At 57.7% G+C, this 16,707-nt stretch overlaps 11 protein-coding genes across 11 annotated transcripts; 4 read left to right on the top strand and 7 right to left on the bottom strand.

Moving 5' to 3' along the window:
* Positions 1-144: 144 nt before the first annotated feature.
* MKK02DRAFT_45551 (uncharacterized protein) lies at positions 145-736 on the bottom strand (the record flags this gene model as incomplete). The annotated part of the gene is made up of 4 exons (XM_053093482.1): positions 145-197; positions 250-353; positions 430-590; positions 713-736. 4 exons carry the CDS (start codon positions 734-736, stop codon positions 145-147), a joined length of 342 nt encoding a protein of 113 aa, XP_052946621.1.
* A 392-nt stretch (positions 737-1,128) lies between these two features.
* On the bottom strand, positions 1,129-1,798 carry MKK02DRAFT_45550 (uncharacterized protein; the record flags this gene model as incomplete). Its single annotated transcript, XM_053093481.1, has 4 exons — positions 1,129-1,172; positions 1,346-1,479; positions 1,548-1,675; positions 1,763-1,798. The coding sequence occupies 4 exons, from the start codon at positions 1,796-1,798 to the stop codon at positions 1,129-1,131; spliced, it is 342 nt and encodes a 113-aa protein (XP_052946620.1).
* Positions 1,799-2,216: 418 nt separating this feature from the next.
* Positions 2,217-5,028, bottom strand: MKK02DRAFT_45549 (uncharacterized protein; the record flags this gene model as incomplete). Its single annotated transcript, XM_053093480.1, has 6 exons — positions 2,217-3,840; positions 3,907-4,058; positions 4,112-4,209; positions 4,256-4,642; positions 4,696-4,829; positions 4,934-5,028. The coding sequence occupies 6 exons, from the start codon at positions 5,026-5,028 to the stop codon at positions 2,217-2,219; spliced, it is 2,490 nt and encodes an 829-aa protein (XP_052946619.1).
* A 1,163-nt stretch (positions 5,029-6,191) lies between these two features.
* Positions 6,192-6,656, top strand: MKK02DRAFT_45548 (uncharacterized protein; the record flags this gene model as incomplete). Its single annotated transcript, XM_053093479.1, has 1 exon — positions 6,192-6,656. The coding sequence occupies one exon, from the start codon at positions 6,192-6,194 to the stop codon at positions 6,654-6,656; it is 465 nt and encodes a 154-aa protein (XP_052946618.1).
* Positions 6,657-7,106: 450 nt separating this feature from the next.
* On the bottom strand, positions 7,107-8,487 carry MKK02DRAFT_37291 (putative pre-mRNA splicing factor; the record flags this gene model as incomplete). Its single annotated transcript, XM_053089615.1, has 5 exons — positions 7,107-7,167; positions 7,213-7,451; positions 7,497-7,637; positions 7,696-8,199; positions 8,257-8,487. The coding sequence occupies 5 exons, from the start codon at positions 8,485-8,487 to the stop codon at positions 7,107-7,109; spliced, it is 1,176 nt and encodes a 391-aa protein (XP_052946617.1).
* Positions 8,488-8,790: 303 nt separating this feature from the next.
* On the top strand, positions 8,791-9,915 carry MKK02DRAFT_45546 (ubiquitin-conjugating enzyme/RWD-like protein; the record flags this gene model as incomplete). The annotated part of the gene is made up of 6 exons (XM_053093478.1): positions 8,791-8,800; positions 8,951-9,033; positions 9,120-9,234; positions 9,517-9,581; positions 9,640-9,719; positions 9,813-9,915. 6 exons carry the CDS (start codon positions 8,791-8,793, stop codon positions 9,913-9,915), a joined length of 456 nt encoding a protein of 151 aa, XP_052946616.1.
* A 107-nt stretch (positions 9,916-10,022) lies between these two features.
* On the bottom strand, positions 10,023-11,056 carry MKK02DRAFT_45545 (uncharacterized protein; the record flags this gene model as incomplete). The annotated part of the gene is made up of 4 exons (XM_053093477.1): positions 10,023-10,427; positions 10,479-10,616; positions 10,669-10,822; positions 10,947-11,056. The coding sequence occupies 4 exons, from the start codon at positions 11,054-11,056 to the stop codon at positions 10,023-10,025; spliced, it is 807 nt and encodes a 268-aa protein (XP_052946615.1).
* Positions 11,057-11,268: 212 nt separating this feature from the next.
* Positions 11,269-12,299, bottom strand: MKK02DRAFT_45544 (Golgi to vacuole transport-related protein; the record flags this gene model as incomplete). The annotated part of the gene is made up of 6 exons (XM_053093476.1): positions 11,269-11,441; positions 11,515-11,590; positions 11,638-11,709; positions 11,839-11,890; positions 11,955-12,219; positions 12,266-12,299. The coding sequence occupies 6 exons, from the start codon at positions 12,297-12,299 to the stop codon at positions 11,269-11,271; spliced, it is 672 nt and encodes a 223-aa protein (XP_052946614.1).
* Positions 12,300-12,549: 250 nt separating this feature from the next.
* On the top strand, positions 12,550-13,834 carry MKK02DRAFT_45543 (pyrroline-5-carboxylate reductase; the record flags this gene model as incomplete). Its single annotated transcript, XM_053093475.1, has 7 exons — positions 12,550-12,574; positions 12,635-12,953; positions 13,000-13,168; positions 13,248-13,485; positions 13,540-13,611; positions 13,665-13,758; positions 13,804-13,834. The coding sequence occupies 7 exons, from the start codon at positions 12,550-12,552 to the stop codon at positions 13,832-13,834; spliced, it is 948 nt and encodes a 315-aa protein (XP_052946613.1).
* Positions 13,835-14,016: 182 nt separating this feature from the next.
* Positions 14,017-15,054, bottom strand: MKK02DRAFT_24889 (putative pyruvate carboxylase isoform; the record flags this gene model as incomplete). The annotated part of the gene is made up of 3 exons (XM_053086948.1): positions 14,017-14,223; positions 14,293-14,467; positions 14,519-15,054. 3 exons carry the CDS (start codon positions 15,052-15,054, stop codon positions 14,017-14,019), a joined length of 918 nt encoding a protein of 305 aa, XP_052946612.1.
* Positions 15,055-15,428: 374 nt separating this feature from the next.
* Positions 15,429-15,734, top strand: MKK02DRAFT_45541 (uncharacterized protein; the record flags this gene model as incomplete). Its single annotated transcript, XM_053093474.1, has 2 exons — positions 15,429-15,586; positions 15,638-15,734. The coding sequence occupies 2 exons, from the start codon at positions 15,429-15,431 to the stop codon at positions 15,732-15,734; spliced, it is 255 nt and encodes an 84-aa protein (XP_052946611.1).
* Between the last annotated feature and the right edge of the window lie 973 nt (positions 15,735-16,707).

Here is a 16,707-nt window from a genome sequence, read left to right as displayed (position 1 = left end):
GGAAAATGATGGCTTCACAGCGCACTCGGTGACCGGCAGGTACTGGGTATCATCGTGCATACAACTTGCTATATACTCTACTCGAGCCTCCAATTCTCTTGCGAGTGTCCACTCGCGACAGCCGATACCACTACTTTTGCCAGACTAGAATAGACAGTCGGTGATTCCGCAGCAGAGCATACCAGCACAGCACGCGGCTGTCCAATCAGCGACGGACATATCGACGTCGCCTGTAGCGCTTGAGCTTACCTAGGCATCCCGCACCGCCGGCACCGGCCGCACCTCCAGGTCTGGACTGCTGAACGACGTAAGGCTGAGGCTGTTGGCTTCCGTAGCCCATTGGCTGTTGACCGCTATGGACATCAGTCACAGCCCTTCTGCGCGTACCAGCCCGAGCCACACTGCCAGGACAGCAGCTGAGCCACTCACTAGTATCCCTGGCCCTGTCCTTGGCCCGGCTGCCCGTACCCGCCCCCATAACCACCCTGCCCGCCCTGCTGTTGCTGCGGCTGCCAGTTCTGCGGGATCTGGGCCGAGGGGTACCATTTACCATCGGAGGCCTGGTACATCGACTGGCCGCCTTGTTCTTGCTATGAGGAGTCAGCTGGGAATGTCGGAAGGAGCAAGCGAGGCAGTCAGACTCCCGAGGGGGATGCAAGACGCCCTCTCCAGCTCCGGGGATGGGGTGTTTTATGGGGCTTGAGCGACTTACAGTTGGGTAATTTGGCTTGTTCATTTCTGCTGATGCTTTTCTGTGGTTTAGGAGCTGCTGGGATGGATGTGAGAGCTGTGAAGAGTGTGAGGGTGAGATAAAGTAGGAGAGTAGATGTTGTGGGTGGCGATTGTCAGTCCAGTTCATCAGCCCAGCTGCGGCGCCAAGCCAAAGCGTAACTTTAAAACAGCTGTGTCAGTTTGATTCCGCTCAGAGACTGCTGAGCTCAGCCGATGCGGAGACATGGGAGATGCATGCTGATCGTGGCATACATAACAACCGCATACAGCTGCAGATGCCTCCGCAGTACTCAACGGGGCGAGGTGTGGTGCGGTCTACCCGAGGGCGTTTGAGTAGGGTGGTGGCAAGAAAAGGATGGGAAGAGGGGATCGACGGGCGTATGCGCGATTTTCCGATCAGAACAGGCAGTCGAGGCAGCAGCAGCAGGCGAGACCGGCGACTACGAGAGTCAGCTCCGATAAGATACGATGGAAGATTGGAATCGCCATTCGTCCCTCTCTGGCCTTTTCGATACTTCTGCCCTTCCAATATGCCCTGCACTGGGGACCCAGCTCTCCCGACGAGTGGCGCACAAAACCGTCACTCCCGATACTGGAGCGATTTATCACTCACAGAGCCCAGCACACAGTCCTCCACCACCTCCTTTATCCTGGTCCCTCTGCTGTTCGACGTAGACCACCTGCGGCTGCCCATTCGGCTGCTGCTGGCCGTACTGCTGCTGCTGCTGCATCTGCGACTGGTTCCCGCTGACTGGATCAGCTGACCACCACTGACAAACAGAGCGATACTGATCAATCGATCGATCTTGGCTTACTAGAAGCTGTTCGCATGTCCATCCATGGCCGGAGGAGGCGGGGCTGTACTAGCACCGGGCATGGCTGAGGTGGGATACCACTGGCCATCGCTCGCCTGGTAGTGTCCATTGGCACCGCCGCCGTTTTGCTAGGTACATCAGCTCTACTTTCTTCACATTTCATCTCCGCCTGGGCGATGCCTGGGGGTGCAGCTGGGAATCAGGGGGAAATATACCTGCGGGGGAGGAGGGTACTGCTGCTTGTTATCCATCTTTGTCTTTCTTCTTTTCTGACGAAACGGTGCAAAGTTGAAGTACAACGCTGAGATGCATGCTGTCCTCGAGTTGTCTTGGGGTACATCGGTGCTATACCTGCCAAGAATAGCGCGGCATACATAGGGGAGGACGCATCAAAGGACGAGGAAAAAGGTCGACTGGCCTAAACGCGTTTTAGGTTCAGTGAGGGATTACCGCTTTGGGCCACCTGAAACAAAGGGGTCGAATTGGCGCCGGTCACTATAGTCGCTGACAGTACTGACATGCGAGACTGATTGCTGTCGCCGCTCGACAAGCACTCATTGACGATTCAGAAAGTATATCTGCTAGCTATACGCACAACGGTTCTTTAATGACAAGCGAGCGAAACATCTCCCAAGACTCCCTCTCTCCCTTTGAACCGCGCAGCCCAAATCACACACGACCACCTCGCGCCCCTTCGCCTCTCGGACTGGACGGCCCCGGCGCCCCACTCTGCATCCTCTCCTTCTCCCTATCCTCCTGTGCTCGCCTATGCCCGTCCTTCAATCCCGCCACAAACTCTTCAAACGGTATGACCTCCGAATCCGGCCTCGCAGCGCTCGCTGCCGTATACGCCGAGCTGTGGCTCGTGTCCGACAGATACCTGCTCCGTACGCCTTCCGTATAGGATGTGTACTGCTGTTGGAGCCGGACGGATTCAGAGGGGGATGGCAGAGGAGAGGGGTGCGTAGCGGATTCAGGTCGGGCAGGGGAGGGCGTGGTGGCATCATACTGAAACAAGGGGCTGGCGGTGATGGGGGATAGACCCGGAGGCGCGAGGGCAGGGGAGGGCTTGCGTCGGGTAGAGATGGCGCGCGGCATCTCGGCAGGGAAAGCGCTGGGAGGGGGTCGACTACCGAGACGCAAGGGCTGGGTTCCGCTCTTCCCGGGTATGTCAGCGCCGGCGCCGTAGACTGCGGCAGGGACAGCAGGGGCGTCCGGTTCCGGACGGAAAATATGGTCTGTAGGCGCAGATCGACCCGTATGCACCGACTGCATATCCCCATATTCCAGATCCCGCACGGACGGCGGGGCGGCCACGACGGACAGGACGTCCGAGAAGGAGATGGAAGTCCGACCGGAGGGCCCGTCCGATGGTCTGAAGCGCGCAAACGGGTGGGCATCGCCTTCGGACCGATCCCTGTCGGACAGGGGTAAAGAGGAGGAGAAGAGCGGGGAGAAGCCCGGATCGGAGGGATAGTGGCTGGTCGTACTTTGGATGTTTGCCCGGGTGGCGGTCGCCTTGCTCCAGTAGGCTAGCTCCGCCGCGCTGACGGAGGTGGGACTGCCGACGGAGAAGGGTGAGGTGACGCTCATGCCGATATCTCCCTCCTTCTCGTCTGGAATCGATCCCAGCGTAGGGGAGACGGGCGAGGGACTGGGTTGGCCAAGGAGGAAGTGAAACGGCTTGAGGAAGCTCGATTGCGCCGATCCTCGTCTAGGACTGGGCGCGTCGCTCCCTGGTCGCGACGCGGTCTTATCGACGGCAAAGCCAAATGGCGAGTACGCGGCGGAGGGGAGACCCAACGTCAGACCGGCGCTGTATAGCGCGTCTGAGCCGTCCTGCCCGGACAGCGCCGAGTGGGGATAGGACGTCAAGGCGCTCCGCCGATTCCTGTCCCGCTCGGTAGCGCTGAGCCGCTTCAACCCTTCTTCGTACGTCACCATCCCGTCCTCCCCCATCGACCGAGCACTGAGCGGAGGCTGGAGGCTGTATCGCGACCCGGGCGGTTCGGGCGCATAATAGTCCTTCTCGGCCATCCCGGAATGGGCGGAAAGGGCATCGCGCCCATAGTCCAGGTGCGAGGCCGGGAAGCTCTGCATAGACTCGTGGTGCCGCAGAGCTTTGTGGGTGGAGGTTGAGCCAGCCGAGGCGCGCCGACATGTGCTTCGACGCCGACGGCGGACGAGGAAGAAGATTGCGAGGCCGAGGAGGATGAGGGCGAGAAAGGGGATGACGGCGAAAGTGACGATCTTGCCTGCGAGCGTGGAGAGGAAGGGTTGGGCGGTGTTGCTTCTGCTTTATCAGTCTTGCCAGATCGTATGGTGACGGTGTACCACAGCGAGGGCGAATCAGACTTACAGTAAAGCAATTTCATCCTGACTCGGTGTGAGCACCACAAAGTCCAGCGCCATCCGCTTGTCCTCGAGATTGGTCATGACCACCTTGGACTCGCGGGAGGGATCGAGCCCAGTACGGAACCATAGGAGTTGATATGTAGATGACCAAGTTGCCTACCCCGTCAGCTAAGTTCCCAGCGACCAACCCAAAGGATGGAAGAGCTGACCGAGAAATTGAGCGATAAGTCCACTATCGCGTCGTCCAGCGAGATCGAAGCGGAGCTATACCCTGGTCCTGTGTTCCCATACAGATAGATTGCTGATCCTATCCCGTCAGTCTCCATCCCCTCAATCTGGCCTTTATGACGTACCTTTCCCCGTAAACTCGACCGCCGAGCCTTTACCGCCCGTACCCGCCAACGTCCTATTCCCCGCGCCCGATACCCCTTCCTCCATCGTCCAATCCCCCACATACTTGAGCTCCGCCCCCGGTCCTCCCTTTCGCGCACTATCAATAGTCACATTTCCCCAGCTCGGACCGTCATACGGCCTCGTACCGTCCACACCCCAAAACGAGACCTCTTGCCCCGTCTGCAGCGCGTTGAAGGTATATTGGAGCTGATGGATCCCGCGCGGGAGGTTCTGGAGGGTGATGCCGCTGGCGGAGGTGGGGCAGGCGGGGACGGGGGCGGAGCCGTTCAGCGAGAGGGTGGAAGTGCAGTTTGCAAAGGAAGGAATGAGGAGGGTGAGGGATGTCGCTGCACGTCAGCGTAGATCTTGAAGTGGGATAGAAGTGGCGAGAGGGGCGTACCGGTGATATCAAAGGTGATGGCTGCACCGCTCTGAGAGGCAAGGTGCACGGTCGAGTCCCACCCGTCGCTTTGAAGCGCGTAGCCTGTGTTCCATGCGGATGGGTTTATGCCAGAGTAGTGGAACATGGGCGAGCTGGGAGATCAGCCTGATTTCACAGTACAGCTGGCCACCGGACTGGACTCCCTTGGACCTGAGAGCAGCCCTAAATTGCCTTCCTGGTGATGGAGGAAGCTCACCTATCCGAAAGGAAGAAGCTAGTAAGCGCTGGCGCGTTCTGCCGCTTGCCGAACCGATCAGCCCCGGAGTGTCGCGAGCGCGTCATATCAAGCATGATGGCCTCTTAGTAGACACGATGAGGTGAGTGTATGTGAAAGATGACAGGCAGACGCGTAGATCAGTCCTTCGCCCCACCAGAGTGAGCAGTGTTGACTGGCATGGCCTCGGCGGTAACCCAAAAACCAAAGCCAGAGAGCTGAAACGTCCCAAAAGGACCGAAGGATGACTTTAGCGATAGTGAAGGATGGCATGTCCGCGTCATGGCCGCGTGAGTCAGTATACGATGTAGCCCGCGTCGATAGCAAGGACGTCCGGACTGCACACAAAGCTGTCCCTTCCGATCGCTGGCAGATAGACTTCAGCGCCGCGCGACAGCGATGGATGCGAGCCGAAAGGCGGTCGTTCCGCGCCGGCGCCCTTCCTCGCTACGCACTGCCCGAGCACCCTCCCTCCCACGGCCGGCTCCGAGGCGATGAACGTGGAAGGGCTGGAAGCGCTGGGGCAGAGCCATGCAGTGGGGAGATGTTACAGTCGGCTGAAGTGAGTAACCGGTGGCGCGTGTTGATTTCCTTTCCCCACACGACGTTGCTGGGGTTAAATGACGTAACTCTTGGATAGTTTGGTGGGGAAATGTCAGGCACGGAACCGTGCAGCGTGGGGCAACTGGATTATGATGGGGCGCACCCAGCCTCTCTATGCTATTCATAATATCCTTGTTCTCACACCAGCCTCCTGCTGCATTATATATACCTCACCCTCGCCCCTCATCCTTGCACGAACCCTCACTTACGACCACCACTTCACCGCACGAGATAATCGCTCAGACGCAGCTCTCCAACGCCACGCCCGGTCAGACGAGCGGCCTACATCACCCCCATCAGACCCCTACTGCGAGGCCTAAATATACGAGCCACTCGCTCTCTCTACTCAGCATTACACATCCTCTCAAACTGTACGTTCACTGGCAGTACTGCTACAAGCATCTGAAAAGGCACTCCGCTGACCCCCACAGCTACATTCCTTTCATACCCCATACCGCATTCCCTGCTCAGACGACCAGCACGGACCCCCTCCGTCCCTCCATCTCCCCTTCCAAATCCTTCAAACATGTCATTGTCCCTTCGTACCGAGACGCCTGCCTCATCCTACTCCCGCCGGAACGCCGGCTGGTCGCCCGAGACCTCCCCAACCTGGTCCGAAGAGAGCGAGTCTGACCAAATGGACTTTGAGTCTGATCTTCATCCCGCGCCCACCCCAACATCCCCCTCTTCCACCTCGGGCAGCATGAGCGCCCCACTCTCCAACGCCCAAGCCTCATCCTCCGCCTCCGCGTCCTCGGCCGGCCCATCCCGCTTCGCCTCTATCACCCCATCCAGCATGTCCCCAACCCCCAGTGGCTCCTCCCACCCGTACCGCGGTCACTCGCAGACCAGCCGACCCGCCTCCCGCACGCCCAGCGTCAGCCCCCCCAAGGTCAATCTCCCCAAGTCGCAGCCGCTGTCCAGAGCGCTGTTTGCCAGGATGGCCATGGCCGAGATTCCCCACGCGGGCATGTCGAATAGTGCGAACGGAGGAGGGATGAAGAAGGTGCCGGGGAAGCAGAAGATGATTGTGGCTACCAAGCCAATGCGGACGACGTTTGAGCTGGGGTTGACATCGAGCGAGTTGGCGAGGCGGGCTTAGCTGAGCGGGAGTGGCAGGCGAGGCGGAAGAGAGGAAGAGAAGCGAGGGAGCAGAGAGGGAAGAAGCCGAACACAAAGTGTACTATCGACTACCATGACCACCACGACATCCCAACTCCCCCCACGACCACCCATGCATCCCTCATACACGGCGAATCACAATGTCTATAATCGATCAACATTGAGGCGAGGAATGGCGGTTGGCAGGGGGACGCTTGATGAGTACGTGATGGGGTTGGGGTTTGGGGTTTGGGGTTTGGGTTGGACCACGTACATAGATAGTTAGCTAGTGACTGCTTGTTGTAGATAGTAGACAGACCAGACTGGGTAGATTACACGTCCCCATTTGTATATAATATGCATATAGATCAATCGATACAACAACGGCAAACGACAGTTTGAGCTGATAGGTAGAAGGGCTGATGACTATCCCAACTCATCGGCGTCAGGACTATCCCATAGCTTGTGCGGCGTCCTTCGGGGGCCTAATCATCTGGCTGAAAGTGACCAATCTGTCCATCAGCCCTGGACTTGACAATTCCCCCAGTGAGACTTACCGCTTAACAGCCTGGATCCACTTTCTGCTGACCTCGTCATTCAGCACATGCGCCACCACATCCTCCGTGATCTTTTCGCGCGCGCCTCGCTCGTGCAGTCCCACCGAAGTTACTCCAATAGGCCACGCAGCGTTCCCGATGGACAGGCGGAGGTAGGCATCGTTTGCACGCTGATATTGCCGTTGTTGGACGTGATGGCATAGCTCGGCTAGCTTGTAGATGAGGTCTGGAGGCATATCCTGGCATGTCAGCCGAGGCCGAGGATCCGCGATCAACCGACTCACTCGTGACCGGAGTTGCTTGAAGAGAGGCTTCATGTTGACTCCCGACTGAACCTGCGTCGCGAGCGCCACCTTGCCCGCTGTTGTCCGCTTGATATCGTCCGGTCGGGCCTCCATCCAATCTTCCCACTCCTTATAGATGTTCTTTGCCGTCAGCTGGTTGGACCCCACCTCCGGTCACACCACGGCCAGCTGAACTCACTTTGAACGCCCAGTACACCAGCGGATAAGCCTTATTCAGATCCGCCTTGATCGCGACCATATCAATCGCATCGTCTCCCCTCTTCACCTCCTTCTCCCCCTTTGCCTCCTTGTCCTTCTCAGCCCCCTCCCCTTCCGCCTCATCTACAGCTTTCCGCTTCTTCCCAGCCCCAGCCCGCTCCGCATCCCTCTCCAACAGCCCCGCCTCCACGCCCTTCAACGTCCGCCAGAACGCGTCCGCCTTGACGCCCGTCCCTCTATCGTCCGCGCCGAGCTCTATAGCCCGAAGTCGCGCGCGCCGGTCCTTGTCATCTTCGCCAAATAGGCGGACGGGGTGGCCTCGTGCCCGAAGACGCCGGGTCGTCTCGGCGGGCGTTATTTGGTATTCTTTATCCTTGGCCTGGTCCGGCTCGGGCGTGCCCGTAGCCGAGAGCGCCGAGCTACCGGTACCGGGGGTAGGAGAGCCCGCTATCCGCGTGACGGCGGCATTCCGAGCTGACTCTACCTATCAAAGTCAGCTTGAATCCGACCCTCTCTAGCCGATCAGGACGTCATAACTTACTTGCTTAGTAGAAGGAGCACCTCCCTTCTTCGCAGCCCGCTCCTCTTTCTCTTTTCGCAACTTCTCCCTAGCCGCCTCCTTCCGTACCCTCTCTTCCTCTTCTTTAGCAGCCTCGACCTCGGCGCGGCGCATGTACTTCTTGGGCCCGGCGGAGGAGGGACCAGCAGCGGCGTTCGCTGGAAGCTGGATCGCGGCTTTCTTGGCCTCAATCTCAGCTAGGAGGGCGTTCATCCTGATCTGCTGCTTATCGGAGTCGGTAGTGGGGTATACGAAGGCAGATATGAATAACAGACGAAGAGTATAGGATGGCCTGAAATCTGAGTGAGGTGGTGGTGGACATCCGGAATTTCCCGTTCTGGCAATTCCACTCTGGCAGTGATGGAATGAACCTCGACCCAACGTTAACCTTCATCTCACCTTCACCTTTCACCTTCATAAGTTGGCTAGCTATACCGCTGCGGCTCAGCTGATAGTGCTCATTCGATAGCTAGCTGGACAGTTAGAGAACCCTTTCATTGCGATTCCGGTGCTAAGATGGCGAAAGGTGAGCTTGGCGTCCTTGCCGCACTCTACGACTATCAGAGAGGGGCGCTCTTAACGGTCGTCTGACCCGCGTCACTTCCGGACGCCCTGCTTATCTCTCTAAGAAGAGGGTCGTGGACTCTCCTTTTACGGAAGAGAGCTCATACAGCAGTTCCTCGCAGTTTCCGCCTCCTCTCGGAGCTCGAGCACGGCGAGAAGGGTATCGGAGATGGATCCTGCTCCTACGGTCTGAGGGTGAGTCTGGCCAGATCACTCTTCTCACCGTCTTAGAGCAGCCGAAAATATGTTCATCCGCACTGGAGAGGGAGCTGATGCTATAGGACTCGGACGATATAGCAATGTACGAATGGAATGGGACGATTCTGGGCCCTCCTCATTCCGCATACGAGAACCGGATCTTCTCGTTGTCAATCTACTGCGGAGATCGGTATCCTGGTACGTTTGGTCTGTCTCGCTGGTGAATTATCAAGCAGAGATGTACTGGGTTTCATTGGTGGTCCGAAAGATATCACCTAAGGTTGGGTTTAAGATTGGCGCGAGGCGGCACAAGTAGGGCGGCTCTGTCGGTATGAGATTTGAAAGCAAGGTTAGGAATTGGGTCGGAGGAGGACGTGGGATGATTTGTTGTCCGGAGAAGTGATAGCAGCTCCAGGTGTCGATACTTGCGGTCCTGCCGCCTCGAAAATTCATGAGTGTTGGACCATACTGACTGAGCAGATATGCCCCCTTTGGTCAAATTCGAATCCAAGATCAACCTCCCCTGCGTTAGCCCACAAGGTTTGGTGAGCTGTTCTCTTCACATAAAATCGGTGCATAAGGAACCGAAGCTTACAACTGTAGGTGGAATTCGCCCGTATCCCCTCGCTCGCGAACTGGAGACGCGACTTTACGCTCGAGACTGTTCTCGTTGAGCTGAGACGGTACGTCTATATTCTCTCGATCCCCCATACATGGACTGCTCGCCGCGAGCTGTGTAGCGGGTACCACTTGAAGATTAGAGCTGATGAGCGCAGCGACATGAGCTCCCCACCCAACCGGAAGACGGCACAACCACCAGAGGGCGCCGAGTTCCCGCCAATGGACCTGTCCAACCTGGCCAAGCAGCGCAGGATGTGAGTAGGCACAACGCTAGGAGTGGATGAGGAGGGACGAATCGATGGCGTGGGATGTCCAGATATGCATGATACAATACGTTCACGCCTCAGATAACTCGGGTCGTCTTCTCACTTCTGCGCCGCCTCGATATGCTCAAACTCGCCCTCCTGCCACCCCGGCAACCCCTTCATCTCGCCCACCCAAGTCTTGACCGCCTCCCCGCCCGCCTCCTCCGTCTCCCACACCTTCTCCCTGGATTCGGGCGCGAACTGCGTGCTCCACATATACCACCCAAACACCGCTGCGTCCGCATGCGAAAAGTCGCCGCCGATAAACTTCTTGCCTTGGCTCGCTTGGTATTTCAGCATATTGTTGATGAGACCCAAAGACTTGCGAGCGGACGCGAAGCGTGCAGACGAGATCTCGGGGTCGTGTGAGTCTGCAAGGGCCTTGGAGGCGCCGTCGGCGTTGGAGAAGCGGGAACGGGCAAAGTAGTCGTAGGATGCCGAGTCGGGGGGTATACTTGCGCAGGTCTGAGTATCAGCACAGTACCATGAGAGAGCTTCGGATCGATCTCGACATACCCTTGGCCTAACAATAGCGCCGAGGTCAGGAGCGAGTACAGTGTCTGCCCAGAAGTTGACAAAGCGGCAGAACTCCCTCCCGCCTACACCGTGCAGGAAGAGGGATTTGCCCTTGGGCAGGGCGTGCGTCCGGTCCAGCTGAGATGTCAGCTACCTTTCTCTTCAGAAAGAACCTATTGCCGCGACTCACGTAGAGCGCAATTTCGAACGAGTCTTTGAGCCATTCCCCCTCCGCATCTTTCAGTACGGGTACCAGGATCTTTTCGTCCCCCAGCTCCTTGGCCAGGTCCGTCCGAATCCCATCGAATGTCCTCGGGTCTTCCTTGTAGTTGACTCCTAGGTATCTGGACATGTATCAGCTTGAAGACCGACGATCCACTATTACCCCTTTCTGGACGCGGGTCGCCCAACGCGGGCCCACGCAAAAGGCCTTTAAAGGTGGAACAGGTAAAGACAGGCGCGACCTACCTCAGCTCGATAATCGTCTTCCAGACAAAAGGGGAGAGCTGCACCGGCGCGTCTTCTCTATTGACGAGCGATACGAGCGTGTACGCTTGGTCTCCTGTAGGCGCTTTCATGTTTGCTTCGGGCGAGGGAGTGCAATGTGCGAGTCAAGAGAAGGGCAGGGCACAGGTGGCCGTATGCCGGGCGGGGAACCGTCGGATATCGGAATCGCGTATAGCCGCTTGGGCGCTATATCAGAGCGTCCGAGCTCCTGCATTTGACTCTGCTCTTCATAGATAGCTACAACAAGAAAGCATAGCCGCTAGGCAATAGAGATACCGCAGCCCTATACACCAATAGCAGCTAGCCATTTCCTCGGCCCATCCGCACTTCCTCCTCTTCCAAAGGCTCCTCCACCTCCGCCTCCGCCTCGACCGCCCTTCTGCCCCCCGAACGCAGAGGGGATGAGCGGGCTGGCGGACGCTGCTGAGGCTTTTCTGTTCCTGCTTGATGCTTGGACTAGCGGATCAGCTTGAAGGCCTCGAGGGGCGCGAGATGCTTGGAGTGTTTGGCCGGAGCAGAGGAGGCTCACCACATTGGCTGATCTCGTTGATATTGGTCTCTAGTACCAGTCCGCCTTGTATTATCTCGGACAGGACGTGGTGTACCTTGCTGTCAGCTTGAGAGAAAGGGCGGTACGTTGGGACAAGCTCACTTCGTCAAAGTGGAAGATCAGGTCGAGCTCGCATACGTTCTCGAATGACCGGTCGAGCGACTCGACAAAGACCTGTCAGTATGTCAGCCGGAGTCACAGATGGTACTCTGTGAAGACGGAGCGACGCGATCAGTATAGCCGCGAGAAGGTGTCCATATCGGGGCCATAGCGAGCAGGGGCAGCGAGCAGGGGCAGGCTTACCTGGATCAGATCCAAGATACCGAGCTCCGATTCAGCCTCATCCACAACGAAGCTGCATAGCATCAGCTATAGCGCTCTACTGGACCGCATGAGGCTCCACCGACAGGAACACTCACACAAAGTACAGCGTCGCATAGTGCCGATAAATCACCCTTGCCTCATCCTCCCTCCTCCCCAAATCCAGATCCCCCTGCTTTCCCTTTCCCTTCCCACTCGGGTCACTCCCGCTAGAGCCCGGTGTGGGGAAAACGAGATCAGGCGCATCGAGAAAGTTGCATACTCCGGCTGGACGGTCGGAGATCAGTGAGAAGATCTGGGAGATGAGGGATTGCTGGACGAGGGGGGAGAGGGGGGTGTAGAACTTAGATAGGCGGGGCTTGCCTGTACTGTCAGCTGCGATTTAACAGCTTGAGCGGGAGGACGGTACCTGCTGTGTTGAATATGAGGACTGCGTGGATCATGTTGGTCAGTAGATAGTGGGTGAATGAGCGTTCATATCGTCGCCGCAGCGGTCGGTGTTGTCGGTCGACTCGGTGTGAACGGAGTTGAGCGGGTTGGCGAGTTAACGTTTAACCGAGATTCAGCAAGACTTTGCTCGGGCATGATCTTGCAGCTGACTTTGCCTCTTATCTTTCAGTCAAACCCCATCGCAGCTAAGCAGTCTCATTATCAGTCCAGATTCGGTGAACTACCACCGACTTCATAATCAAAATGGGCTACACACTCGCCGTCCTCGGTAGGTACACCTCACCGGCCCAATTCGACTCGACCATCAACTATTAGCTGACATCCCTAGGATGCGGTACCATGGGCGTCGCCATCCTCTCTGGTGTCCTCTCGTCTCTCGAGTCTCGCCTGGCAGCTCCCGCGCAGCCAAATGGTACTGGCACCCACGAGCCCGCGTCGGGTATCTCGACGCCCACGGCGTCCATGTTCCTAGATGCGCCAGACGAGACGCTGCCCTCCAAGTTCATAGCGACGGTAGGCCGGGAAGAGACAGGACGGAAGTTGCGAAAGGTGTTTGCTGCGCTGGGCGGTAGGGGTGAGAGCGTGGAGGTCAGAGCGGGAAAGGGGAACGTGGGGGCTGTGAGCGAGGCGGACGTGGTTCTTATCTGGTCAGTCGTGCCATATGAGCACAAAGAGCAGGAGCTGAATCTCTAGCTCGAAGCCGCAGGTCGCGCGCCAAATACTCGAAGAGGAGGGCATGTCAGAGGCTATCTCTGGCAAGCTTGTCATCTCCATCTGTGCAGGTGTGACTTTGTCGCAATTGCGATCATGGGTTCCTAAAGACACGGAGGTCGTCCGAGCCATGCCAAATACCCCTTGCAAAGTAAGTCCGTCTTGCACAGGCATGCCTGTTTCTGAGACCCTGCAATCGAATCATAGTCCGCTGCCTATCTGACCGTCAGATCCGCGAAGGCATGACAGTCGTTACTCCACTCGAATCCGCCCACACCCGCGCTCTCCTCCTCGCCATTTTCACCTCCTGCGGCCGCTGTCGCTTCTTGGACGAAAAGCATTTCGACGCATGTACAGCTCTGGCGGGCTCAGGTCCGGCGTTCGTTGCGCTAGTGTTGGAGGCGATGGCGGACGGTGGTGTGATGATGGGATTGCCAAGAGCGGAGGCGTTGGAGCTTGCTGCGCAGAGTGAGCTCGCCGTTTCTTGAGTCCGTAAGGAAGGGATGGTAGCTGACTGGATAGCTATACAGGGTACAGGACGGATGGCGCTGTATGCGGGATTACACCCTGCGCAGCTGAAAGATAGCGTGACGAGTGAGCTTTACCGACCTGGCCGTTTGCGATAGGGGATGAAGCTTATTCGACAGCTCCTGGTGGATGCACCATTGCTGGTCTCCTGACAATGGAAGACGGCAGGGTACGGTCGACGATGGCTCGTGCTATCCAGGTGGCGACCAATCAGTAAGTATTCGTAACAGGAACCTCCAGGTCGAGGCTGACTCTCAGCGCTTCTGGTCTGGGACAAGACAAGAAGTAGTGCCCGTCACTGCGATCTTATATCTGAGATGTATCTGCTTGTTCCAAGTCGGCCGCGACTGCGACCGCGTCCTCCCCGGTCGAGGCCATCTCATGCGACTCCAAGTCCGTCTCTGAAGCGCTAAGTGGTGCATCAACAGGTCGTAGCGTCGTGTACCGCCCCCTATCCCCTCCCGTACCGCGTCATGCCGTCCCGCTCTGTCCCCGCATCCACTCCTCCACGCCCACTTTGACCCTCTCCGACACGCTCTGGAAGCTATCCAGCGCCGGCCGCACATCCAACGAGAACACCGGCATCCCGTCCTCGTCCTTCCCTGCATCATAGTAGTCAATGACATAGCGTGTCGTCGATGTCCGCGTCGCCGCTGCGAACGGTGATGGCGCCGATGGCTGAGCGGGGTTTGACGATGATGCCTGGGTTTGGTGATTGATGAATTGGGCGGCAGGGGATTGCTTGACTGGCTCGGCAGTCCCGTTTGGATCTGGCCGGGTGACGATCCAGTCGTGCCTGTCAAAGGGGGGCTCCGTGTTGAACATGGAGGGGAAGACTTTGCCCGCCCAGAGGTGCATCCGTGCTTTTGGCGAGAGGTCGCCTGGTTTCCCCTCGAACCGTGCCAATTGTGCATGTTCACCTCTGAACAGTCAGCGCCGCCTCTAGTAGTAAATCGCAAAACAGAAAACTCACCCAGGTAAACGCTTCTCCCAGGCCATGACCTCCTCCCATGCCCGCTCATTCAAAAAGTTGTGGATCGCCACCACCATCTCTATACTCTCTTCTGGCGTCTCCCATCCCTTCCTGACCAATGCATTGTAGAATTGCTGCGGCGACGGGTACTCCCACTTCCCATCATGCCTATCCTCTGGCAATAGGTCCTCCCCGTCCCCTACATGCTGCGGGCGGGGGATGGACGAGACCTCCCGCTCAGTAGGCAAGTCCAGGACCTGCCCCGGCGCCTTTTCCGTCGCTGACAGACCGAGCGGAATCCGGTTTAGGGGGTGCAAGGCACGCTGGTCGTGCGGTATAGGGCACTCGGCGGCTTTGGCTCGCGGGATCGAGGGGGAGGGAGTGGCGGGTGTGATGGCGGGTGGGGAGTTGTGCATGGGGCATCCGGCAGGTGGGGTGCCACCTGACCGGGAGGTTGAGAGGAAGGCGGGATGGTTAGCCGGGAGGAGGGGGGTCGAGGAGGAGGACGAAGCGGTGGTACCAATGTTCCACTTCATGGTGAATCCGATCGATGAAGGGCAATTGTTTCTATGGCTTCGCCTTATATGCGAGGGGAAGCGAGCGTAAGCTGCTGTGGGTCCTAGTGTGTGAGATCGCAAGCAGCTGTTATAGCAGTGATGTGAAGAGAGATGGATGTCTGGAAAAATCAGGAAGGATCGGCGGAAAATCCCGAAGTACGGGTGGCAAACTGGTTACGTCAGCAAACAAGCTTGATTAAAACTCAAAACCAAAGTCGCGTCCGTCTTGCGCGTTGACATCCACCAACACATCCACCCAACCAGTCAGTAGCCTGAGGAGCAGACAGCGCGGAGCTACCAACAAACACATCACCTGATCCAGACTCAAGGCCCCTGCCCAAACTCCTCTCGCTATGTCCTCCAACTCCAATCCCAAACTCCGGCACTATGCCCACCTCGCCTCGCGTCTCCGTAATCTCACTGTCGCTTTGCAGGAATCAGAAGTACAGATGGACAAGCTGTCGGAGCATCTGGGGTCGATGCAGAAGATAGGTATCAACTGTGGATCACAGTGAGTTCTCATCTACTTGTTCAGGCCAAGAGGGTCGAGCTGACTTTTCAGATTCATGGCTGTATCGCGGTTATTGGATGTCGAGCTGGGCGCGGAGGACAGGCGGATGAGGGAGGAGGCAGCGAAGAAGGAAGGAGGATCCCCATGACGATCCCCGGCCGGGACCAAGAACCACACGACCAGACCGACCGGCATGACCAGAGATCGGCTCGGAGCACATCCTAAACCAGGCGGTCGTCCGTCTGCAGAGCGCCCAGCAAGCGGACGGGTCGGGAGATCGCGTCAGGCGTAGGTAGCTACATGACAGTCGTAATTTGATAAGCTGGCGGTATTTGTTGATTTAGAGACGTCAATGCAGCCGGACCTTGCCTGTCTTGAAATGGTGTCGAGCTGGGCCACAGTCGCGTGCGCGTCGAGTGCGGATCAAGATGTTGAGCCGATTGTCGTCTTCATGATTTGTCTATGTATCTACAAGTAGAGTCCATATACACGCAGTACCACTGCCCCGTTCCTCCTGGTCCAACCTTATCGATCACGCACCCCGCCCGTCAAGGGCCAAGCTACTTGATCGATCCCAATGTAATCTCCGCCCCCCTTCTCCCTGCTTGACGACCCGCCTTACCAGCCTGAACTGTCCACCCTGTACTACCAGCCCATCCTCTGACCGCCTCGTCTTCCGCTTACATGTTGAGCTGCCTACGCCGGGCGAGGGGGTGGAGGTGGAGGAAGAACTTGAAGATGAGGGGGATGGAGTGGGGAGCTCGGTCGTGGAGATCGCAGTAGGGGCGGGTATGGGTGTAGTTGACGTGTCCGTTACGGATGAAGAGGATGAAGAGGACGATGAGGATGATGCTGGCCTCTCCGGTGAGAGGGTGGTAGTCTGAGCCGCGGTGATAGTGGGTGCCGTTGCTGATGATGTTTCAGAGAATGGAACCGCCGAAGAGGACGCAGAGGATGATGCTTCAGCGGTTGAGGAAGAAGCGGGCGATGGAGTCGAGGAAGTGGTAGGAGCGGTGGAAGAGGAGGTCGTGGTGGAAGGTCTGGGAGCTGGGGGAGTGACGATATGCTGATTTCCGACGACCGAGGTAGCCTCCTTTACAGCTGTACTGGTGCTGGAGGCG

This window comes from Dioszegia hungarica (assembly GCF_025882075.1).
Source record: "Dioszegia hungarica strain PDD-24b-2 chromosome Unknown MKK02contig_8, whole genome shotgun sequence".
In the NCBI taxonomy this organism is placed as follows: domain Eukaryota; kingdom Fungi; phylum Basidiomycota; class Tremellomycetes; order Tremellales; family Bulleribasidiaceae; genus Dioszegia; species Dioszegia hungarica.
The sequence above is the reverse complement of the archived record's forward strand: the minus strand, read 5'-3'. Positions and strand labels throughout refer to the sequence as shown.